Genomic DNA, 25515 nt, shown 5'->3' on the forward strand with positions numbered 1-25515 from the left:
AATGGTAGGATTTCTTGAATTATCTTTCAACCTAAAGTTTAACCCTTAGAACAGGTAGGTAGAGCATGCTCTTGTCGCAGTTAAGCGCATACTTATTACCATGCCCACAAAAATAACGACATACTACGAGGAAGCTAAAAAAAACTATTGAAATCCACACTGACCTGTGAGAGGGATGTCCATGTCGACCTGCACGTGCGGTCCGGGACTGGACGGGTTGCTGGACTGGGCGCTGGAGCTGTGGACCAGGTGGCGAGGGCTCTCCTCGTTGTTGGCCACCGAGTACTTGGGCATCCTCCGCCAGTACCTCTGCCGCACCACCGCCACGATGACCACCGCCACCACCACCAGCACGCACACCACGATGCCCACGATGGTAACCGCGCTCTGCATGACGGACGGTTCCACGTGGCGGAAGAGGGGTGGGGGGAGCTTCGCTGCGCTCAGTGTGGCTGCGGGAGATAGAGAAGCTGATAATAGGGCCTAGTTAAACTGTGAATATGAAAAGTAAGGTGCTGGGGATTCCATCTTTATGAGTTGAATGACATGGGGAAAAACTGCTTTAAAGAAAAGTTTACTTATGATGTCGTCTGAGATGTTAGGATGGCCGCAAGATCAATATTATTTTCTAAATGAGCGTAGTTAAAGAGCTAAAAGTCAGTTGGGTCAAGAAAGGCTCACATACAGAGAGAGAGAGAAAGAAAGAGAAAGAGAGAAAGAGAGAAAGAGAGAGAGAGAGAGAGAGAGAGAGAGAGAGAGAGAGAGAGAGAGAGAGAGAGAGAGAGAGAGAGAGAGAGAGAGAGAGAGAAGACGAGAGAGAGAGAGAGATCTAACCAACCTTTTGCCGAATATGACGCAATAAAACCATGCACGTGAATCGGAAGTGACGCATTTCTCGGAAAGACCGTCATCGCTGCTGGTGACGACATGATCACCTCCGTCATCAGTTCAACGCGCATGACGTTTGATGAGGATGTGACGTCATGGGGTGAGGACTGGTCATGCGAAAAGAACAGCAACTCGTCACTCTGCGACTCCCCGTCCCTGACCTTGACCCACTGCCTTTCGTACAAAATGTCATAATAACGAAAAGTCAAGGTCACTTGCTCTCCTGGCTCAGTTTTGATTATCCATGTTGCCAGGCCCTTACAACGGCCACTCGCGATGATCTCCCCTGAATCTGTGGTGCGCGTGCACCCACAGTGGCAACTGGGGTCGAAATCTGGAGAACGTAACGGTGTCCTGGGAAGAGAGTCTGAAATAAAAGACCATCAGATTATAAGTTCAATTGCTTGAAATGTGAACGGCAACATTTTGCGCAAGACGGTCTGTCCTGCGGGGAAACCCCGAGCGTGGTTCAACATAAATCCACAGTTTCCCCTTATCCCTTTGTTAATTCTTGGGTAACTTCAAATTCACGAAATGGATTTTTTCAATCATCTAAAATAGTTACACTGTTCTGCTGGCGTAGAAATGACTTTTACAGTCATCGCTGCAACCCCCCCCCCCCCCCCCCTCACCGCCCTCCACTTCCCACCACCTCCCCTCAGAATCTGCATCCCTGCAGCACTTGCAAACAATCGTCGCCTGATATCATGCAGTACATCATTGTTGGGCAATGCCGGTTTAATCACGAACATCCCTTTATTACTAATCCAGTAAAAGAACAAAGAAGAGATCAAACACGATCCTTCCTGCTTCGTCCACAGTTTTCCCAGCCCACAATGTCAACAACCGCAATAATCACTGTGCACAAGTAATAACTTAATTGTCGTTTTAGTTGGTTTCTGTTGTTGGGGGGATGTCATTACTATAACATTTGTGCTGTGGTCGTACGCTCGCTTGAATCGTATTGAGCGAGTCAACAAGAAGACCGAGCCATACTTCATTGTCGGTTGTTTGTTTTGTTTGATTTGTTTTTTTGATGCCATAACTATATGACATTTGTTTCTGTGGTCGTACACTCGCTTGAATCGTATTGAGCGAGTCAACAAGCAGACCGAGCCATACTTCATTGCCGTTTTACCATTGGTATTCCCCCACTTTTTTCACCAGCCAGGGCTATGCAACATTTGTCTTGTGGTCGTGTCAGCTAGCTTGCACCGAATTGGGGGAGTCAACATGGAGACTGAGCCATACTTCATCCTTTTACTGTCCGCATCCGGTGGCGTTCACACGCTTCCGCTGTCACGGGGAGAAGCCATCAAGCGACAGATCGGCATCGTCTGAGCTGATTTACACTGGTCTTCAATCCCCTCGGCAAAGGCTCGATGCTTTTCGAGGCTGGGGCATTGGGTGGGGGTGAGTGGGAGGCGGAGTGAGAGAGAGTGAGTGAGAGAGAGAGAGAGAGAGAGAGAGAGAGAGAGAGAGAGAGTGAGAGAGAGAGAGAGAGAGGGGGGGGGGCGGAGCCGAGAGAGTGGGGGCGGACAGAGCGAGACAGAGAGAGGGAGAGAGGGTAAGACTCGCATGTTTTTTGATGGGATATTTGTGGTACGGTAGAAGTGCTGAGAGAGAGAGAGAGAGAGAGAGAGAGAGAGAGAGAGAGAGAGAGAGAGAGAGAGAGAGAGAGAGAGAGAGAGAGAATGAATGGTTAATGCTCTGTTTGTAAATGGAAGATAACAGACGGATGAAAGTAGAAAGGCACCGGAAGGGTGGCAAAAAAGGCGACCAAGTGTGTGTGTGTGTGTGTGTGTGTGTGTGTGTGTGTGTGTGTGTGTGTGTGTGTGTGTGTGTGTGTGTGTGTGTGTGTGTTTGGGTTTGGATGGTTCTAGGACTAAATAAAACAAAACACACTTCTGGTCTAGTTAACTTCGTATGGACAAAAAAGGGTTAGGGTTAACTCACTTAAAACGTGCAACTGACAGCCACGCGTATTTTCCTGTAGATTCTTTCTTTTTCCTTTTGAGTCTTGTTCTCTATTTTTTCTCCTTTACATATAATATGTTTAGCCTTTGAACCCTGTTTTCTTTCGACACATTGCAGGTAATGAAACCCACACAAGGTTATTACCACAAAACTTTCACAAAAGCATTCAGAACAAACCAATGTCGATTAAATTTTGCGTACATTCAGAAAATAATCCTGACAGTAGAAAGGCGAGTAATTTGTCCGGTGAGTGATACCCGTTTTTTACGATCACGCTACACGCCACCCTTTGGCTGCAATGAATCAACCCTTTGGCTGCAATGAATCAACCCTTTGGCTGCAATGAATCAACCCTTTGGCTGCAATGAATCAACCCTTTGGCTGCAATACATCAATCAGTCTCCTTCATGTAGCGATAGTATCCGTATGGTGTGGCATGATCGCATCACCGCTGAGTGAAACCTAGAATTAAGTGGGGAGGCCTTCATAAGATAGGGGAATATAAATTACAACACCGATTAAAATGAAATAAAATGGACAAGAGAAGAAGCATGAGGAAATCTCAAGTAACCAAGATACCCATATCAACAGTAGAACACCGGGCCTTCGCATGCACTTCTTATCCATAATGTGACTCATTCCGTAACACCCTGTTAGTTCACAAGTAACATGATGTTGTTTAAAGGCTGGGCAGATTTTCAATGTGCCCTCGCAACGGTAAAACAAAACTCGCATTCTCTCTCAAATATGTTTTAACAAAAGGTATTACTGAGCAAGCTGTAGGGCAGGCAGATGTATATCAGGGTCCTCTATCAGTGACAGTAGACACCTAAAATGTTTCTCGGTAACTGAGTCTAGAACAATCGGCCTGAAAAGCTTTGAATTCGGAAAATCTCTCTGGGTTTCTGTGGCTTTTGGTGTCACGGAGATTACTCTTTCCAGATGTAGTCATGACCCGTGAAGGAGAGTTCTCAATTAAACTCAAAGTGAAAAGACGATCCGAGTAGACGACATTGACGAAAAGAGACACTGTCCAACCGTTTTTTCATCCCCTTCCGAACCCATCTGCTGAAAAGGCCTAATACGCAGACGTTAATAAAGAGCCGACACAACGACGAAACGATGATTACATGTCTAGTTGAGGCTTAATAATTGGGAGATGTACGCTCATCATTAATCTGCACTTTGTCACCTGCATTATCATCGTTCTGATTACTTTATTGACCGCAGCAGAGAAAGCTAGTCTACCCAATATGACCAAATATTGCTATTTCATATGTTACGTGGATTTCCATTGGTCAATTGGGCAAAACTGAGCTCAGTGCAAAAGTGATATCGACGACATTTCCGTTGATATCAGTTTTGATATCGACGACCTCTTTATTGCTTCCCCACTTCAAAAACAAAAACACCTAAATTTAAAAACAAACAAATATATATGAAAATGTAATTATCCCAGAATTTAGTTGAGCAAGTGACTAAAGACTTTTTGAAAGGAAAGACATTTTAAAATACTGAAAAGTACAAGAAAAGAGTGAACAAAAAGAAATAATAATCAGAGGGAGGGATATGGAACAGCCAAAACTGAGACAAATACTTTTGTAATTTCTTTACAGTAAATACAAAATGTCCAGAGAATTAGCAATATATCTAACATTGACTGACTGTGTGATGATATCTTCTGCTATTGGTCTGTTTCGACAGTGATATCAAAATCTCGACCTCCGGTCTCGATTTTGATATCACTGTCTCAACAGACCATAGCAGAAGATATCATCACACAGTCCGTCAATATTGGGTAATGTAGAGTTGGAACTACAGTACAAATAAGACATATTAACACAGTTCCCATTTTATTGTCCTTCTCATAGATTAAAATGAGCAACTGTGTTCACATGTTCATGTAAAACATGGTAAACAAGAAGAGCAAACGCTCGATCGAGTCACTTTCGCAGTTCTGAATATTATATGAGGCATCAGATGGACAGGAAGAAATTGCTATTCACAACACAATGAGTCACGTTCACATAAAATTTGAGCCCGGTCACTTTTATAGTTTCCGAGAAAAGCCCAACGTTAAGTTGTGTGTTGCCGAACAGAAAAGGCTAGTTATCTCCCTTGTTTTTCTGATAACGTTCGTAAAAGGCTACAGATGTAAATACTTTGATGTAAAGAATAATCCTACAAAGTTTCAATCACATCCGATGAACTTTGTCAAAGATATAAAATGTCTAATTTTTCCTTTGACGCTGACCTGTGACCTTGAAAAAGGTCAAAGGTCAACGAAACCATCGTTAAAGTGTAGAGGTCATTGGAGGTCACGACTAAACAAAATATGAGCCCGATCGCTTTGATAGTTTCCGAGAAAAGTCCAACGTTAAGGTGGTGTCTACGGACGGCCGGCCGGACGGCCGGCCGGACAGACTAACACTGACCGATTACATAGAGTCACTTTTTCTCAAGTGACTCAACAAGAAGGTTGTAGGAAGAACAGACGCCCACCTATTGTATTCAGTTGCGCACTGTTAAGGTTGGAATGAAGTCTTGCAAAGAAAAAAAGAACAGAATAAACGAACACCACACACACACACAATAAGAAATACATAGCAAAAACAAACTTGATGAGCAGAAAAACAAAGCGCCGTTGACTGAATTCGTAATCTAAACATAAAAGAATGATCTAAAGGAATGAAAAAAATAAAGTGACGAGCAAACATAGCATTGATTTGTTAAAACTTTTGCGCAGAAGGTTTTTGCTCATACGGAGTATTCCTTACAGTTACAGATAAACCCACAAAGCACATCTAATGTTTCCGCTTGGCCTTGTCAGAATGACATTTTCTTTTACATCAAGTTAAAGTTTTCATTAATCCGAGGTCGAGGTAATTGCAACAACGACTCACACCTTCAATTTCAGAAAGCTGCAAATCGTATGCGACCACACCGCACACTTGCATTATTAAGAGGAAAGAATGACAGCATGAGGTATGCAGACATCTCGGGCTCTCTCCTAATGTAGCTCCGTAAAAGTGATAATTTTTAGTTTAATTCAGGGTGATAACGAAGTTCACACGGGGCCATCAAAATGAAATCGGTCCCGCACAGCTTAATAAGTAGAAGGGACGTTAAAACCCAACAACCAAAGTAAGTCAAGTCGGAAAACTGCTAATATCTTGCTTCAGCATGAAATGAAAAAAATAATAATAAGGGAATTTATATGGCGCAAATCCTAACATAGTTATAAGCGCCTTACAGAAAATAAGAAAGAAAAAAAACTGAAAAAAAGGAGAAAAAAAACAAGACAAAAAAAGAGAGAAAAAAATGACCAAAATCACCCAACCCACCTGGACAGGGTACCTGGCAGTCTGTCCACTGTACGCTGTGACCTTTGCAGAAACGACCGCCAGGTTCCGGAAGCGGGTCGTTGCACATCCGGAAGCGACTGCGCTTGCCCGAACCGCACGTGACCGAACACGACGTCCAGGTGGTCCAAGGACTCCAGCCGCCATCTTGAATCAACACTGAAAGGCGGAAAGAAGAAAAGAATGATGCAGTGTACTGTAGATACTATTAACTAACAAGGGACATTTCTGGCCTAACTTTTATTTTTTTGCAGCACTCATATTTCATGCTCTGATGTGCTGAAATCCATGGCGATATTTTGCTAGTTAAGTCTTGATTTTTTTAGAGACTGCAATAAAACATTTGAAAACTATTATTATTTACTAAATAATACTTATTTATAGTTATATTACTAAATTGAAATTATATTAGTGCACACATCTGGGTGCAGAGGATAATTTATGTCTTGATAATTATTTGGGTTCGTTAGAATGAAGATGATTCAAATAATGTATACATTCACATTTTCTACAGGACAAAACTTGAAAAACAATGACATTTCTACCTTGTTTGTTAGCCATTGGAAAATAAGTTCAAAGCTAAAGCTTGTCTTGAAGAGACAACAAGTCGCGTAAGGCGAAATAACAACATTTAGTCAAGCTGTCGAACTCACAGAATGAAACTGAACGCACTGCTTTTTTTCACCTAAACCACATACTCGTAGTTTCGTCAGTCCACCGCTCGTGGCAAAGGCAGTGAAATCGACAAGCCATGCAGAATAGTGCGGTAGTGGTCGCGCTGAGCAGGATAACACGCTTTTCTGTATGTCTATTCTTTTTAGCTTACTGAGCTTGTTTTTAATCCAAACATATCATATCTATATATGTTTTTGGAATCAGGGACCGACAAGGAATAAGATGAAATAGTTTTTAAATCGATTTCGGAAAATTAATTTTAATTATAATGTTCATATTTTTAATTTTCAGAGCTTGTTTGTAATCCAAATATAACATATGTATATGGTTTTGGAATCAGAAAAGGACGAAGAATAAGATGAAATTGTTTTTGGATCGTTTAATAAAAAAATAATTTTAATTACAAGTTTCCGATTTTTAATGACCAAACTCGTTCATTAGTTTTAAAGCTACCAAGCTGAAATGCAATACCGAAGTCCGGCCTTTGTCGAAGACTGCTTGGCCAAAATTTCAATTAATTTGATTAAAAAATTAGGGTGTGACAGTGCCGCCTCAACTTTTACAAAAAGCCGGATATGACGTCATCAAAGACATTTATACAAACAAAATGAAAAAAACGTCCGGGGATATCATACCCAGAAACTCTCATGTAAAATTTCATAAAGATCGGTCCAGTAGTTTAGTCTGAATCGCTCTACACACACACACACGCACAGACAGACAGACAGACAGACAGACAGACAGACAGACAGACAGACAGACAGACAGACAGACAGACAGACAGACAGACAGACACAGACAGACAGACACACACACACACACCACGACCCTCGTCTCGATTCCCCCTCTATGTTAAAACATTTAGTCAAAACTTGACTAAATGTAAAAAGCCGGAGGTTTTGCCAAGAATGCATATTTATCAAATTTTTCTACAAAACACTAAAGATTTTATGAGGTATCTACTGAATTTAAATGAGCAATGCCTTTTCATCACACCCCTCTCTCTGGCATGTCCACAACCGGTAACCGTTACAACATTGAGATGTATTACTTACCGACAGCGATCCAAGTGAAAGCGTGCAAAAAAGTCAGACATAAGTGACACTTAAAAGTGTAAGTTTTAACACCCAACAAACAAGTCTAATCATGAAATACAAGCTCCCTTTGTAAAGTTATGCAAGAAGTCGGGCATAAAAGTTAGGCACGAGGTCGGGGAATCAGAGAAAACGAAAAAGTCAAAGACATTAAAAACACCTCAACGTGTAAGCTGTAACACCCCAAGACATCAAATGTAACAAACAGTGCAATCATGAAAAACAAGCCTCCTTACAAAAGTAAGGCAAGAGGTTGACGAATCAGGGAAAACAGGGAAGATCAAAGCACAAACATAAGAATTGCTGAATTTGATTGCACGAATACAGCTCATAACATTTTACGCTCTTGTCAACCATCTGTTTTGAAGCTTAGATTTATGCGAAGATTTAAAACTTAAAGAGGGACAACCCCTTTAATGAGGGACATATTTTTGCAACGTGTGACGGCCGCTTTCTAGTGGCAGATGGCCACCCCCAAAGAAGAACGCATGCATTAAAGAAATAAGAGAAAAGACAGGGAGAAAGAGGAGGGAAGGAGGGGGAGGGAAGGAGGGGGAAGCAAGGACAGTGGGTCCAGAGAGCAACGAATATGAGCAAGTATTGTACGTTAATCTTCCATTCGTGTCTTGCCATGTTGTAAGTGCGCATAGCGTGTGTATAATAATTATGGGCGCGCGCGAGTGCATGCATGTGCGTACGTGCGTGCGTGCGTGCGAGCGTGTGTGTGGTTGTGTGTATGTGTGTATATCTATGTGTGTGTGTTTGTGCGTGCGTGCGTGCATGTGCGCATGTATGTGCGCATGTATGTGTGCGTGCGTATGTGTATGTGCGTGCAATTTAGCTTTTTATACCAATTCACGTTTCCCCAATCTCTCACTCCCTCAATTCCCACAAGACCAATCCCTCATACCTGCATCGGGTTGTGCAGACAGACACAGCTGCTTCTGCTCCGCTACCGCTCCCCGCTTTGACACGGTCACATAGTCAAAGCAGTAACCCGTAGCGTTCTCCTGGAACAGCGAACAGTTGAACTTCACTCCCGTTTTATCCGGGTCCGTTTCGAACTCTCCCACGTACACTCTCTCCAACGGAGACGCCGGTGAACCGGGTGCCTGCTTTTCGAGTTTGTGCACCCGGAGTTTATCCACCCCGGCACAAGGCGGTTTGCTGTAAAGCACCTCGAAGGTGGAGTCTTCTGGACATGGGAACACGCTCCTCCGCATTGTCTGGAGATGGTAGCTGGCACTGAAGGTCAGGGACATGACATTGGACACGGCCAAGGTCGATCCCGAAGAGGACCTGAGCAGGACCTGATATGACCCGTCAAGGTCAAAGGTCTCACACGCGAAGTCCTTCTTCACCGCCCCCTTGTTTATGGCGGTGAAGTTCTCCGCGAGGACCATCTCCGCGTCTGACAGCTTGGCGTAGGCGTTGCCAGAATCCTCGATCCGCTGAAAGTACAGCTCCAGGGTGAGGAACTCTCGGTGCAGCTTCGGGGCGCAGGAGGCACGTGAGTCGATTTCCATGGGGACCTGTGACGTCAGCGCGTAGTGCGTCTTGGGAAGGCGGAGGACGACGGAGGGCCAGGCGGCGTAGAAGGTGACCTCGGTCAGGACCGGCCCGTCCACTTGCATGTACATCGTCAGAGAGTACCTAGGGGGTAAAGCAGACAATAAATCATATTTGCAAATAAGACTGGTCATACAAGGGATATGATTGTGGTATAGTTTCTGCGACTCTGATTTTGATTCAACCCTTTGATTTCACAAGATCTTTGTAGATGAGCATACATCTTCTTTTCATACAGAAATGATCCCAAGAGGCACAGAGAGCTCACCGACTTAGCAAGTAGGCCTTTTTGGTCGCCCACTTAAGGTGATCGTTATAGACAGGTTCGACAACTACATGTACTTACTTTCCAGCAAACTCGACGATGCCACAGGCAGCAGAGAGGGTGCCGGTCTTGGCGCCGAGAGGTAGGCCCATGGTGGTGATCTCTGTCCAGGCCTGGTCAGCGGGCCGCCTGCCCTGCAGTCTGACGAAGGCGTTGGGCACAGACACGTCGCCCGGCATTTGGAACACAACCTCCAGGTCTCCGCCAAACACCACGTACACCTCGGGGGGAACCAGGCTGTACAGGCTGTCTGGAAAAAATAACAAGAAGTGAAGGTTTGTGAGGAGAAGTTGACCAAAAACCACCATCGTAATCCTCCTCTTCCTCCTCGTCGTCAACAACAACAACAACAACAACAACAACAACAACAACAACAACAACAACAACAACAAACAGTAGCAGCAGCAGCAACAGCAACAGCAGAAACAGCAACAAAAACAACAACAACAAAATGAAAAACATCAAAAACAACAAAAAACTGGATAGTGGGGCGATTCAAGTCGTCCCAGATGAGTTTCTTCACCAACATTAATGACACGAAGTTTTTCCCCACAACAAATATAATTAACGAGGAGAAAGTTGACCACCAAAAGAAAAAGACAAAAAACCTGGATGGCAAAATGAAAACCGTATATGGACAGAGATTGCAAGCACAGGGACAAACAAACAGAGACAGGTACTCACGATGGAAATATAAAGGCGCATAGACACAATGACCGACACACAGACAGACACACGGTCAAACAGACAGACAGACAAACATTTTAGTGGACAGATACACAATGTGCTGTGCGTGCAGATACGTGACTGACATCTCATCAACAGGGATTCGTGCAGGCCGTAATCTGCCATTGAGCTACACTTCAGCTCACCTCATTGCTACAGTTTAAAGGGGTACCGAACACGAAAAGACGCACAGACTCATTCTGAAGTCTCAAGTCAAGCTCACATTACAAAAAGCTTTTTTAAAGTTTCATCTTTGATTTAGGGATGGCTCATTGCACTTTAAAAGTGAGACTTAAAGTGCACGTGACATCACCAACATTCATTCCACAGAGGTGTTTGTTTTGAAGGATTAACTAGAATTAGTAACGCGCCGGCTTTGTAACCATATAACAGACATACAGACTCATTTTGAAGTATACAGTCAAGCTCACATTACAAAAGAGCTTTTTTAAAGTCTCATCTTTGGTTTGGCAATGACTCATTGCACTTTAAAAGTGAGACTAAAAGTGGCCGTGATATCACCAAAATTCATTCCACAGGTGTTTGTTTTGAAGGATTATCTAGAATTAGTAACGCGCTCGCTTCAAAGTTGTAACCAGAGCGTCACTATCGGCGCGGGATCAAACCCAGATTAGGATGGGATCCGATTCTTCTGTATTTCCCAGATTCAACATTCACTGCGGACTCTGAGCAGGAAGTTGGTCACCTTATAATGTATATATGTATTTGATATTTAAATAGTATGGTTTTATTCATAGCTAATATGTAAAGCGCGAAGAACATAGTTTACTGTGGTTCGCGCTATATATATATATGCTGTCATTATTATTATTATTATTATTATTATTATTTGCATAGACCTATGCGCGCGTTAAAGGTCCCGATTTTCAGCCAAAGTCTTGAGACTTGGAAAAGGAAACACACAGATACCTAGCACGCAGATGGCGACTGTATGGCACGCAAAACCCTCCTCACAAGATGACACTGAGAGTTAAAAGCTCAGAAACGTAAACGAAGAAGAAGATACGAAGAAGAAGATAAACCTCATAATTATGTAATTTTTGGTTTGGCTTTCCGTTTAGCCTTTGAGAACGTCAATGTCTACGCGTATACCTTACTGCAGCTCAGCGCATTGCAATGGTAAAACCACCCCTTCATACGATGACTGACAGCATAATCACCTCCGTAATAAAGAGGATTTAGCAGAGTATCAGTTGCTAACCTGTTGCGCAGTGTTGCTGGGAACTGTGTCAACTGTGCAACTGGCGAACGCTTGACGATGCGTATTAATGTGCACTTTGTCGCGATTCTATTCCAGGTGCACATATCAAAATATAAATGAGAACATGTAAACATGTATACACGCGAATCTGTGATGTATTTGCGGTCACTGCAGAACATTTTCGTGGGGTCGCGTTGCATTTCTTATTAGAAGAAGATAGTATTTGTGAAACAGGCAGGAAAAGGATAGTTGAAAGAAATGGGGAGGGGGTGGAGGAGGTCGGGGGTGAGCTCAGCAGTTGGTAATTGAAGGCAGCGCGATCAAAATTCGCCTTCTTTTTTTCAAAGTCAGAATTAATTGGGGGGGAGAGGGCATAAAATTGTATACTTTTTCTTCTAATACGATAATACGAGTGTTTTTTTTCTTCTGGAAATCTTCCTCGAAATAACTAAAACCATTGCCTACTTATAGTGTTAAGAAAAAGAGCCTGCTAATCAGCTTAACAACATGTGCCAAATCCTATTTCATCCACGCTGGGCTAAACCCGTTTTGTCAATAATCCTTTTGAAGACAAGATTTTTAGTTGATTTTGTTTCTCGTGCGCGCAGTTGGCCAGCTGCATTGTTAGGTATGTCCTGAACCCTGGGTGTTTGAGGATGAGTGTCTCAAAAACAAGATATGGTAAACATAGACGTAAACAATGTTTTGAAGGCACACTCCTTCTCGTGAAAACACTTAAGCAGTCCTGAAAGTCCAAACAAATGGTGCACTAGCGTTTGGCTAGTGATTCTGAAAATGTAATAGCCAGAGGGCAAACTTTACTAGCCAAACCAACCATTTTGTTCAGCAACTTTACTCGCATTTGGCGAGTAGATGAACATTTCTACTCGCCAGTTACATATTTCTACTCGCCATGGCGAGTAAAATACTCGCCACTTTCAGGCCTGCACTACAGATCTTGACGTTTCAACATGGGATAAGGCCATCCCTCCACTTGGTCACATACCCGGAAAAACCTTTTTGTGCACAGATTGAAATCCCCTCCCCCCCCCCCCCCCCAATGGATTGTGGATGTGTCCGAGTGGCGGAATGGTTTTATACCGTGTAAGAGTCATTGCCATTTCTGAGATGGTGGGTCGATCTGTTTTCACCAGAAGGAGTGTGTCTTTAAACTTATTCGCTGAAATCAAACCCCAGTGCCTTGATTGCAAACCAATTGATGATGACGAGTTTGCTAACAGGCAGAAGAAAGATACGACGGAGATACGGCGTTCCTTTCAATTACGTGACAAATAAAACCGCATGAACCCGTGCCAAACTAACAACATTCTAAAAAATATACTAAGAATGAGATGTGTGCAACTGCATGTTAATCCATTGTCTACAATTTAAAACACACATTTATAAACTGCCGTCTACTCTATGAGCAGACAAATGTGCTCGTACAATTTGCTTCATTGAATTAAAAGACACAAAAAAGACACAAAAAAGGCTCTCTTCAACCGATTCTGTTGTTCGCACTCACTCTTTCATTTCCCAACGCAGTAGTTCTACCATTCAATTACTTCAGTTCATGCACGGGTTCACTTCAATCAATCAATCAGTCTTGAAACCCGCTTTTATTGAAAATCTAGTGACACTGACTTAGCCTTAACCCTCCCCTCAGTCCTACCCTCTTTACTTTAACAGTGTTCAGAGGTTGAAAGCAGAATCAACCATAATTTCTCCTCTCAATCTCACCCGCTCAACAAAAAATGAGACAGAAAATGTCCAACCAGTGTTCCCAGAGTCTATGAATCAGAGCCCATCTGCAAGCCACCTCCCGGAGTGTTTAAATGAACTCTGCCGGTGCGGATTCTTTTGTATTCTTTGTGGTTAAAGTTCTTGGGTGGAGGTGACATCTCCTAGCTTCTCCGGGGCCCACAAAAAGTATGTTGCGATTTCTTCTCATTGTGGAGCTAGCACAATACGGGCCCTTGTGGAACCATTCGCCGCAAGGGGGCTTGGCTTATTGGAATCAGAATAATGAGGTTCACTTCGATGTGAAGCGAGTTTTGACCGCAGTTCGACGACCATTCAAGGTCTCCATTTGTAGTCGAGATTTCATGTGAAGAATATGATTCTCATCTCAATCACTTTTCTTTTGACTGTGCGTCCTTAATTCTTGCTATCCTTCACGCACACACGCAAAGAGAGAGAGAGAGAGAGAGAGAGAGAGAGAGAGAGAGAGAGAGAGAGAGAGAGAGAGAGAGACACACACACACTCACACACACTGGCACACAGACACAGACACACACACAGACACAGACACAGACACACACACACACACACACAGAGGCAATCAGCCATCCATCCAGACAGACCCCTCGAGAAATAACATAACCATAATAAATATAACTTCTCTGAAGAAAAAAAAATCTACCGTTTACAACCTAAATTTTTGTCAACTAATAAGGAAGACATATGACCAAATTTTGTGGCACCATGATCAAGTCACTACCTTCAGCTTCCCTTATCCCCCCCCCCTCCCCCCCACCCCTCCCCCCCCCCCCCCCCAAAAAAAAAAAATTCGAACTTACATACAGAAAGCCTTACTCATAGCCTAAATCCATCCGTCCTCCCTTTTCTTGCGTGTTCCTGCGCAGTGTGCTTCAGCCTAGCCATTCTCCTATCGCGCCTTTGAAGTTGAGATTTACTTTGGGTGGTTACACAGACAGATTCTAAATTTTCTGCCTCTCTTCACGACCAAGGTAATTTATCACAGGCCAGCGGTGACTTCCCACCCGAGCTTTCCCGGGTATTTTTTTCCTGTTTGGTAAGATCGACTGGTGGGGTTTCGAGCAAAACTGTTGTCGGAGAACGAACGCAAAAGCCTTCCCCACGTGTTTCTACCCGAAACAGACATAAGCAAGATTATGGCTTAGCCACAATGGATGAACATGAAAAAATTTCGCCGAAGACTCTTCCAAAGAATGTCTGTCTTTACACTTATTTTTGCTCATTTCGTATACGTGTTGATAATACCAGACACGCTGTTTGGGGCACCATCTCAGATCTATCCAGGCTTTTACATATGGGATATAAGACTATTCATTCACTTGGAAACGTATACCTAAAGTAAATTGCCTAGTTGTTTTTTTGCAGCTCCGGCACTAGCGACAATAATCAAACTTAATTGATAAAAAAAACCTCCAACTCTTCACTGGAAGCAATCAGGCAGTTGAATTTTGGTATGTTTCCAATTGGAGGGATGGTCTTATTCCATTAAAAGCCTGAGCAGATCTGAAATGATGACCTGAATCGTTAAAATAGCCCTGTCAGACCACCATATCGACACCACTATAAGGTTCTACCTCCATTCTGCGACAACTGTTCTGGAAGAAAGCTCTCGAAAGAGATTTGAACACAGTTCAGGTTTTCTACTGCAGGTGGTCAGGCTATGACTGTCAAAGGACAAGTTTGCGTGCTGCGACAAGCTGCTGAACGATTTTGATGTGTACCGAAAACATCGGCGTTTGTCTGCAAGCCACGAAGAACTTATTTCAGAGTTCAAAGCAGAATGTTGCACTGTCGATCATTTAACTGTTTCAGTTTCGGAATCCAATCGATCATCTGCGCTGGTAGGTAGGTCAAATGTATGCGAATGAATAATACAGACTGAATTACTGGGGACTAAAACTACATGCAAACAATCAATTTGGCCTCACCCGAATAATTTCTGATGCCGTCAATAAATCGCAAATAAACAGTACAGAAGGGTCTCTCTCTCGGGTCCTCTCACTTACTTGACACACACACACACACACACACACACACACACACACACACACGCACATACACACACGCACGCACGCTCACACACACACAAAGAGAGAGAGAGAGAGAGAGAGAGAGAGAGAGAGAGAGAGAGATACAGACAGACAGACAGACAGACAGACAAACAGAGAGACAGAGACAGAGATTCACGAAGTAAACCGGACATATCTTTTCAATCCGTTAAAGTCCATTAACCAACAATAACTTTGCTTCAATACCATCGATCACATTCTGACCTCCATAAGTTAACCACCAAAGACTAGCGACGCTGCCATTCGTTATCGCCTTTCTTCCTTTAACCCAAATAAAACCTTTTTCCAGTCACAGCTTGAAAAAGAAAGAAGGGAGATTTATGGAAGGGGCGGAAAACGGTGTCTCCAAACATTCAAGATAAAATTTACACCTGACAGAGAAGTCCTTGGGGACGAAACCAGATACAGTGCGAGTGTTTGAAATCAGGGACTTATTCTACCAAGTGTAACAGTTAAAACATAGTGACTAATACTACTAACTGTGATCTAATTCTACAGAGTGTGATCGTTTAAATATAGTGACTGAAAACTACTAAATGTGATCTAATTATACTGAGTATGATCGTTTAAATATAGTGGCTAATACTACTAAATGTAATCTAATTCTACTCAGTGTGATATTTCAAATATAGTGGCTAATGACGGGCGCAATGGCCTAGTGGATAAGACATCGGCCTCCTAATCGGAAGGTCGTGAGTTCAAATCCTGGCCGCGGCCGCCTGGTGGGTTAAGGGTGGAGATTTGTCCGATCTCCCAGGTCAACTTATGTGCAGACCTGCTAGTGCCTAATCCTCCTTCGTGTGTACACGCAAGCACAATACCAAGTGCGCACGGAAAAGATCCTGTAATCCATGTCAGTGTTCGGTGAGTTATGCAAACACAAACATACCCAGCATGCTTCCCCCGAAAGCGGCGTAAGGCTGCCTGAATGGCGGGGTAAAAACGGTCATACACGTACAAACCCAATCGTGCAAACACATAAGTGAACCTTGGAGTTTCAGCCCGCGAACGAAGAAGAAGAAGAAGAAGAAGAAGAAGAAGAAGAAGAAGAAGAAGAAGAAGAAGAAGAAGAAGAAGAAGAAGAAGAAGAAGAAGAAGTGACTAACACTATTAAGCGTGATCTAATTCTACTAAGTGTCATAGTTAAAATATAATGACTAAAATCATTAAGTGTGATCTAATTCTACTAAATGTGATAGTTAAAAATATATTGACGAAAACCATTAAGTGTGATCTAATTCTACTAAGTGTGATAGTTAAAACATAATGACTAAAACCATTAAATGTGATCTAATTCTACTAAATGTGATAGTTAAAAATATATTGACGAAAACCAATAAGTGTGATCTAATTCTACTAAGTGTGATAGTTAAAATATAATGACTAAAACCATTAAATGTGATCTAATTCTACTAAGTGTGATAGTTAAAATATAGTGACTAATACTACTAATTTCAATTGTTCAACACTCCCCCATTCCATCCCATTCTCTAACATTCTACTTTTCGTGGTCCTGTTATCTTCTTCTTCTTCTTGCGTTCGCCGTCACACCATCTGCTCCCATAGAGTTTGGTGCGGAGAGGGACTGATGCTGGCCACACTTTGTCTCTGATTGGTTTGAGTTGGGGGCATGTCATTAAGACATGTTCTGGAGTCTGGTCTTCCAGACCACAGGGACAGGTTGGTGATGGGGTCAGCTTCAGCTTCCTGAACATGTGGGCGTTGAGGCGACAGTGACCAGTTCGTAGTCGTATGATCACTACTTGCTGCCATCGTTCTAGGAGATGATATATTTTATGCGTCTCTCGTGGATTGTGGTCGCATTGCTGCCTTCACGAGGGTTTTCTTTTCAGCGAAGCTGACCGGGTTGTCTGGTTGTTCCTCCCTGGCTCCGAGTTTAGCGAGCTCATCAGCTGTTTCATTGCCTGGAATTCCGCAGTGTGCTGGAACCCATTGCAGGACTACTTGTTGAGTCTTGGCAAGCTCCTGGAGTTTCTCCATCAGACAAGGAAGTTCGTTTCCTGCAAGGGCTTCCAAGGCAGACAGTGCATCAGAGAGGAAAACAACTTGGGGGCATTCGCTTTCCGAGTCATAAATCATGGAGGCTGCTTGCATGATGGCCTGAACTTCTGCTGCATAGTTTGAGCAGTACTTTCCTGTTGGTATCCCTGCTGTAGAAGTGTGCCCCTCAGGAGATCTGACAAGTACACCTGCTCCTCCATTGGCCACGGCGTTTGTTGCTGAACCGTCTGTATATATGCGTGAATGTGGTCCTGTTATCACTGTCTTTGATCTATCAACGCATAATTGCTCGTTTTTTTCTCGTTAACTTTCTCCTCACTCATTTTTGTATGAACCATCTCTCTCTCTCTCTCTCTCTCTCTCTCTCTCTCTCTCTCTCTCTCTCTCTCTCTCTCTCACTCTCTCTCTCACTCACTCTCTCTCTCTCTCTATCACTCTCTCCCTCCCCCTCTCTCTCTCTCTCACTCTCTCTCTCTCTATCACTCAATCACTCACTCGCTCACTCTCTCTCTCTCTCTCTCTCTCTCTCTCTCTCTCTCTCTCTCTCTCTCTCTCTCTCCACTGCTTAATCTACTACCCTCGTTAAATAAAGAATTGTCATTGTCATTCTCTCTCTCTCTCTCTCTCTCTCTCTCTCTCTCTCTCTCTCTCTCTCTCTCTCTCTCTCTCTCTCTCTCTCTCTCTCTCTCTCTCTCATTGTGTGTACTTCACCGCCCCCGCAAATGTCACCAAACAGCGATTCAGTTTCATGTCAGTGTTTACCCTAAACACTTCGTGAAAACCGCATGTATGTTTGGCATCATTCTTGACGTTCAACATCCGCATACCTGAATAACTCGCCTCATCTCTACCCCCCAAAACGCTGAGGAAAGAACAAGGAGGGAAAAAATGTCCAGCTTGCTTGCTTGTTTGCTTGACCTTTTGCAAGTCTCACCCCAACTGCAAGCGTTAATCGGGTAGAAGGTGATACGCGAGTCTCATTCCTGAGGTACCCGGGCCTGAACATTAGATGGATGGCTTTACACGCCCAGACTGATCTGTGTGTATCTGTGTCTAACCCCCGTGTATCGGGAGGCAGACCATCCCTAGCAACGAAAAACTGAACATCACACTGACTGTGAAAATGCACACTATACTCAGCGGTGTTTTCTGTAAGTATGTGCATATTTCCTGAAACTTTGCTGATGGGCACCGGTGAACATTAATCAAATAGCTTAATAGCGTATTTTCGTGTTGTACGACGTACATCAATGCAAAATGCAGTAAACAAGACAGATGGTTGCTCGAACGAACACACACACACCAACAGACGGACAGAGGGAAGGGCGGAAGGACGGACGGACGGACGGACGCACAGAGAGACAGACAGACAGACAAACATGTACACACAAACAAATACTACAGACATTCAAAAAGACACAAACACCAAGCAAACCAAAATGACAGACAGACAAACAGTCAGACAGACAGACAGATATAGCTAAGCGTGCAATAAATAACTCACACATTCGCCCATTCAAATTGATATACACTATAAAACTATTCTCCCTGCGAACATCTGCTCTGCCTTGTACCGCCCCGCCCCCTCCCCGCCCTTCCTTTTCAATCAAAATGTTCTCATTCCCCCTCTACCCTCTGTCCGCCTTTCATAGACATATATATATCCCTTATGACACAAAAACCGCCTTTTCCCCTTTCTCCGGCTTTCATATTCCCTAATTACACAAAAACCGTCATTGAAATCTGAAGGTCACCAAATGCATATTTGCATGTATACCTAGTCGGTTCAACCAACACCACTTCGCGGAATGAATGAACGTCTGTCCGAGGTATGTTGCACAAATACCGCGCTGTCCCGTATGTAAAATGAAGAGGGGAAAAGGCCGAAGGTTTGTGGGTTGTGGACTCAGCGGGGGAGTCGCGAAATCGTGAAGGAACTTGAATATAACCTACGGTGGTCTACGACATTAATGAATATCGTGGCCGTTGTAGCTGTGATTTTGACAAATTAAAGTTTTACGCCCTCACGGCAAAGCCTTTAGGGGCATGTTCCCGGGTATTACCCCGAATTTTTGATGAGATACACTAGTATAATATATATATAGGCAGAATGACCGAGGTCTTTTACGTGACGCGGGTGTGGGACATGGCTACCGTCAGTGGGTCTGCACATAAAGTCGACCCGTTTCCGTCCGGCCCGGATTCGAACCCGCGACCCAGTGCTCTACCACCTGAGCTAACCGGGCCACCTAGCTGTGATTTTGCAGACAGTGCATGGATTGTGACCGTCGATCGGAATGAGCTCTTCATAGGATGAGGGGCGGTGGCTATGGGCTCTTCGGCTGGAGACAGGCGCGATGTGTTGCACTATCATATTAGTCGCTATCCTACTCCATGTCCATCAGTGAAAATGAAACAAATACAACATTAATGTAACTTGTGTTTCAGTCAGGAAAAAATGCAGGTTGCAAATGATAATTACAGTACAAAAGAAACTTACAGGCCCTCGCAGGTACACACGCAGGCGCTGCGCTCAAGACTAAATCGTGCATCACGCATGCATACACAGAGAGAGAAGAGGAGATTTCGGGTTGGGGGAGGGGGGGGAGAAAAAAAAAGAGAGAGAGAGAGAGAGAGAGAGAGAGAGAGAGAGAGAGAGAGAGAGAGAGAGAGAGAGAGAGAGAGAGAGATTTAAAGGCACAGTGCAGCTCACAGCCTTCGTTTTACGTTTTTGTTGCAGCTGAGTGTATTTACAGTTCAAAAATCCTCCTATGGTAGTAAAACACATCCAAAACTACCCAACGACGACATCTGTGAAGCTCGACAGTTTCTTGTTCACGCGAGTGCATAAATTAACCTAGTTATTACGTGGTGTTTGGTCGGAGTTCGATTCAACTGAGTGATTCCTGCCTCCATTTTGTTTTACACAAACTCATGATGACGTCTGGCATAGTTTGCAAGTGACTGTCTTTTTGTGCATGATGTGGTGATCTACCTGATCTAAATTTAGATCCAAAAATAGGTCAAGACCAGCCGGGTCCGAGTACAAAATTAATTCGTAAAAAAATCGCAGTTCTTGACTCTTTGGGTGCAAGTCAATGAAACTTGGTAGTTCTTCTAACGGATAGCTGCCTGAGGTATGACTAAAAGCCCCAGGGGCTCGATCCGTGCACCTGGATTTGACAAGTTCAGTACCTTTAACAACGAAAATTACAAACACAAAAGGACTGCCGGGTTTTATGTGACAGAAACAACAGGTGGTTACGCAAACACTGCTACTTGACCCCATCTGTTATCTGTGAAACGGTTTCTTGTTAAACTTGAAGTAGTCTCACACACGCACACACACACACATGCGCGCGCGCACGCACGCACACCCACACACACACACAGGCAAAAGAACCACACACACACACACACAGTCAACAAAACACACTCACACACACACACACACACTGCTTCAACAGTCCCCCGTATCCCAACCGACAGCACATCGCCGATGACAGAAAAAAAAACATATTTCCGATCAAAGAGCAACCCATATCTTGACAAAGAAAAGACATTGCTACAACCACTCTGTGTATCCAACCGGACTTTAATCCTGTTTAAAATAAATAGGTATGAGTTGTCACAAAATGTTGGTAATCTCCTTGCTACATGGTGCAAAGTTTTGCATTTTTCACACACTTTTGAAGCTCACCTTGTATCATCTCCGATATAAACGTCGCAGCGTGTTAGAGCAAATGGAATTGAAAATGACAGGCGCACACAGGAATGTGCATAACGAAAGGAATGGAGTGCATACAGAAACAAATCAACACACACCAAGAAAGAAACTATGTGGATGTGGAAGGAGGTTGGGGGAGGGGAGGGGGGGGAGAGAGAGAAGGAAAAGAGGTAACAACTAAAATTGGCCAGATTTAACGAGACTGACCGGAGCAAAACACACGTCTCAAGTGTTCTTTGCCGACTCTCGCAGTTCCCTTTGATGTTGATGAGCTGCGCTAAACTGCGAAGGAAACTTGTTTGAAGGAACATGCATGGGGCTCTTTGGTCACGCAACTTATGCATGGGTTATCGTCTGGTCGCCAAGTCTTTTGTTTCAACCCTCTAGTCTCAAGTAGATGTTTTGTCAAACAATGCAAGGGACACAAAACAAACATGATCAGACCTTGAAAGAAACAGGAAACTACGTTGTAGATCTCTCTCTCTCTCTCTCTCTCTCTCTCTCTCTCTCTCTCTCTCTCTCTCTCTCTCTCTCTCTCTCTCTCTCTCTCTCTCTCTCTCTCTCGCTGCATCAGTGTTTGCCTGCTTGCCGCTCTTTTTCTTTGATATTTTAAGAACAGAAGTTATTTATTGATTCTTGGGGGAAGTACTAGCCTACCTACTATTGCTGTAAGGACATAAACAACATCAACAACAAGTAAGAAACCGCTCACAAACTACGAGTATCATATCTACAACAACAACAACAACAACAACAACAACAACAACAACAACAACAACAACAACAACAACAACAACCTACTGCAATGACTTCTAGATCTGTTGCTGCTGTTGTAACGTTGTTGCAACTACTTCTTCTACTACCAAGTACTACAAAGACAGGCATTTTGCACAACAGATTTTCAGTGCACGTACAGCACGCTGAAACTCATCGGAGCGAAACGACAAAGCATACACAATGCAGCAACCTTCTGCACGCCGCTCAGACAGAACCGTTACAACGAAGCCAATCGATATCACCTGTCCCATTCTCCGCCTTCCGTTTCGCACGACCACAATTAACTTAGACTCCCCCACCGCATAAATCACCGATGTGGTCTTATATTAGTTATAACCTTATTACAGCCCACAGGGACAATTACGAGTATGGTCGTCCATCGCCGACTGTCTTTTGCCGGACTATAACCGATGGACTTATTGTGGTTTCTCTCCCTCGCGATTAAAGCCGTTGTATTGCTTTCCACTGAGCAAACGTGGGTCGAAATTATATATATATATCTATACACATTTCTACAACTTGTGCAGGGCTTCGCCTGGCAGCAAATCGAGGAGAATCAGATGGCAATGCAAATACCATTTTACTGTACCTTTATTTTTTTTTTATCAAAGTCAGCAATTAAATATTAAATCTACGTAACACGGGACTTAGCAGTACCTGATTGGGCAACATGTCGGCTTTGCCGGTACACGACAGGTAGGCAAACCGTCCAGCTACAATTGAGTTATTTATGATTATCAGTAAACTCTGCTTTAATTACAACCCCCCCCCCCTAAAAAAAAAAAGGAGGGAAAAAAAAAGAGAAATAAAGGTTAAAAAGTGAGGCCCCCCCCCCCCCCCCCTAAAGAGAAAAGAATAAAAACCTAACTGTAGGACGGAAGCTTAAGACATAGTGCTGGAAGAAACCAGACTAAAACCACCAACAAAACCAAAACCCGAGTTGACACCCCATGATTAAATGGTCAATAATATTTCATTTCCTTGATACTTAGACCGCACACACGCACACACAAAACCCACACAAAAACCGCGCAAAACCTAATCACTGCATTCCACCAAGATCAGTAGGCCTATAGAGGACCACAGAACAGTACCAGACCAACGAAGGTCACAAACAGGGGTCTGACACACTGATCGAAGAGCAAGTCCTAACAGCATCTCACCCCCGCTGTCTCAGAAAACGAGCTGCGGATCCTAATTAATGCCCCCCCAGTTTGCCTGACCTTCGGGGCTGAAGCCAGCGAAAAGCCACCACAACGCTACACGCTAATGCCACGAGGGTGAGGTTTGCACACACGCACGCTAAAAAGCCAATTAGGAATCTAGGGTTGACGACAAAAAAGTTACTTGTTACTCCTGATTTGTCAGTTCTGGACATGTGTGTATTTTACATTCAGTGGTTTCTAACTTTTTATGGACAATGAACTGCATGTCACTTGTGACAGTCTAACTTGCAACACTTCGACTTTTCATCTTAGTCTTTAAACATTTTCAAGCAGAACAGATGGGTTTGTGGGTGGGAGGGGTGTGTGTGTGGCGGGGGTCGTTGGGGGTAGGGGTACAACCGTGGGCTTCAAGACTAGGTCTTCAGGTGCTTGCTTTAACTTAATTGTTCTCTCCCGCACTTAACTGTCCGTATCATACGAATCTCAAGCCTTCTTCTCTCAGCTTTTCACGTCAAGCATATGTTTCAGGCTGTTGTTGGTTTTTAACATCCCTTCAACTTATGTGCCTGCGTGGGACCGATTGAAGACAACATGCACACAATGTAGTTGTCAAAAGACCAGTACATGCTCAAGCAACTATACTTTAAAAGACGTAGCCTTCGACCCTTATCGACAGGGTCCAGCCATTTGTCGCCATTCATAACCGCCTGGAGAAACTGAAAGGAAGGTAGAAGGACAAAATCAATGCGAGAGTGGAGACAATCCTTTGCAACCTGAGCCAGAGGACAAAGAGACACGGGAGAGAACCGTGTGGTAGAGATGCGCAGACTACAAACGATCGATTTTTGCGGGAAGACAAGGAAAATACAGAGGAAACGAGGTGATTGCGTGTTGCTAATGTGGGGAAGCCGTGTCATTTCTGGTTCAATTCCAGGCGTAATTTGAGTATTTTGAGGCCCATTTGTTAGCAGGGTAAACTTTTTTCTTTTCCTTCGTTTGTTTTTGTTTCTAGGGCAACGAGCTTTTCCAAGCGCAGATTTGAGGCAAGGATGTTGAGGCAAGAAAAACAGTTTCTGGGGGCAGATAGAAACCGATAACACAGACAGACAGGGAGACAGACAGACAGGGAGACAGATGGACAGGGAGAGTAGTGTACAGGCACGCAGAACCACTCACAAACATCGCGACAGTAGGAGGAAGCAGTTTATTCTTAATATTGTCATAGAAACAGAACAAATTAGAATAATAATACGGCATTGAGATCATGATTTCAAAAGACAGGAGGAAAGGTAAACATATATGAGATAATAATTATATGGCAAGAGAGAATCGACTCAGAGACCGTGAAAACATTTTAGAAGCACCTCCAAACAACAAGATCCCCATCCCCTTTCTTTCGGTTTTATTTTTCATTTTGAAAGCAAAGATTATGCCGAAATAATGTATGTTCAGCTGTCAAGACGACAACCTAGTATGTTTCATTCAAACACATGCTACAGCTTAACACGTGTAAGTACTTGAGGAAGTTTTTAGTGTGAGAACTACAACCAAATTGGTCCCTGTCTTGAGAAAATGTCACAGGCAATGTCCGTACTATAACAAGTTCAACGACGAACATACCGAACATTGGTGTTATCTCTGGGTCTGTCAAAACTCAGCCCAAACCCGACGGTACACTTGGAGACGGACATGCTAATTAATAGGACCACACGCGGACTACTTCTCAAACATGCCGACTCTCTGTCTGCTTTTCGCCCGTGTCTGACACGGGTTCTCAAGTGGACATTCCGAATTCAATATTCATGTGCTTGACCCTTCGTCCAGTCTTCATGTGAATCTTTCCATGTGAATGACACCTGCCTTTGTCTGAGTTGGACTCCCATACATTTCTGCCTTTGTGCCTTCAAGGGCCAGGCATAGGTTGTCGGAATGGACCCAGCTGATCATACTCAGAGATGGACAACAGGGCCGGGTGGAAAGTTTTGTGGGATGAACAATCAGCTATAGAGTGCTGGGCTATTGAAGATAATTATTTCTGGGTAGGAAATGGTTACCTGCATGGGCATGATTATACGGTTCTATGTGGTTCTTCAAAGGCTGTCGTTGCCAATGAACAGTACCGCATGAAATTGACCA

The 25515-nt window shown here is 43.6% G+C and overlaps 1 protein-coding gene across 1 annotated transcript in view; it reads right to left on the reverse strand.

The window, feature by feature from the left end:
- Positions 1-25515, reverse strand: part of LOC138968788 (uncharacterized) — a 64848-nt gene that overhangs the window by 7996 nt on the left and 31337 nt on the right. Inside the window, exons 2-6 of the mRNA XM_070341431.1 lie at positions 9912-10140; positions 8907-9649; positions 6210-6386; positions 839-1255; positions 165-452 (exon numbers count right to left, since the gene is read on the reverse strand). Coding sequence (XP_070197532.1) covers positions 165-452; positions 839-1255; positions 6210-6386; positions 8907-9649; positions 9912-10140 — 1854 coding nt within the window. The remainder of the gene's footprint in view (positions 1-164; positions 453-838; positions 1256-6209; positions 6387-8906; positions 9650-9911; positions 10141-25515) is intronic.

The sequence above is a fragment of the Littorina saxatilis genome, linkage group LG6, assembly GCF_037325665.1.
Source record: "Littorina saxatilis isolate snail1 linkage group LG6, US_GU_Lsax_2.0, whole genome shotgun sequence".
NCBI classification, from domain to species: domain Eukaryota; kingdom Metazoa; phylum Mollusca; class Gastropoda; order Littorinimorpha; family Littorinidae; genus Littorina; species Littorina saxatilis.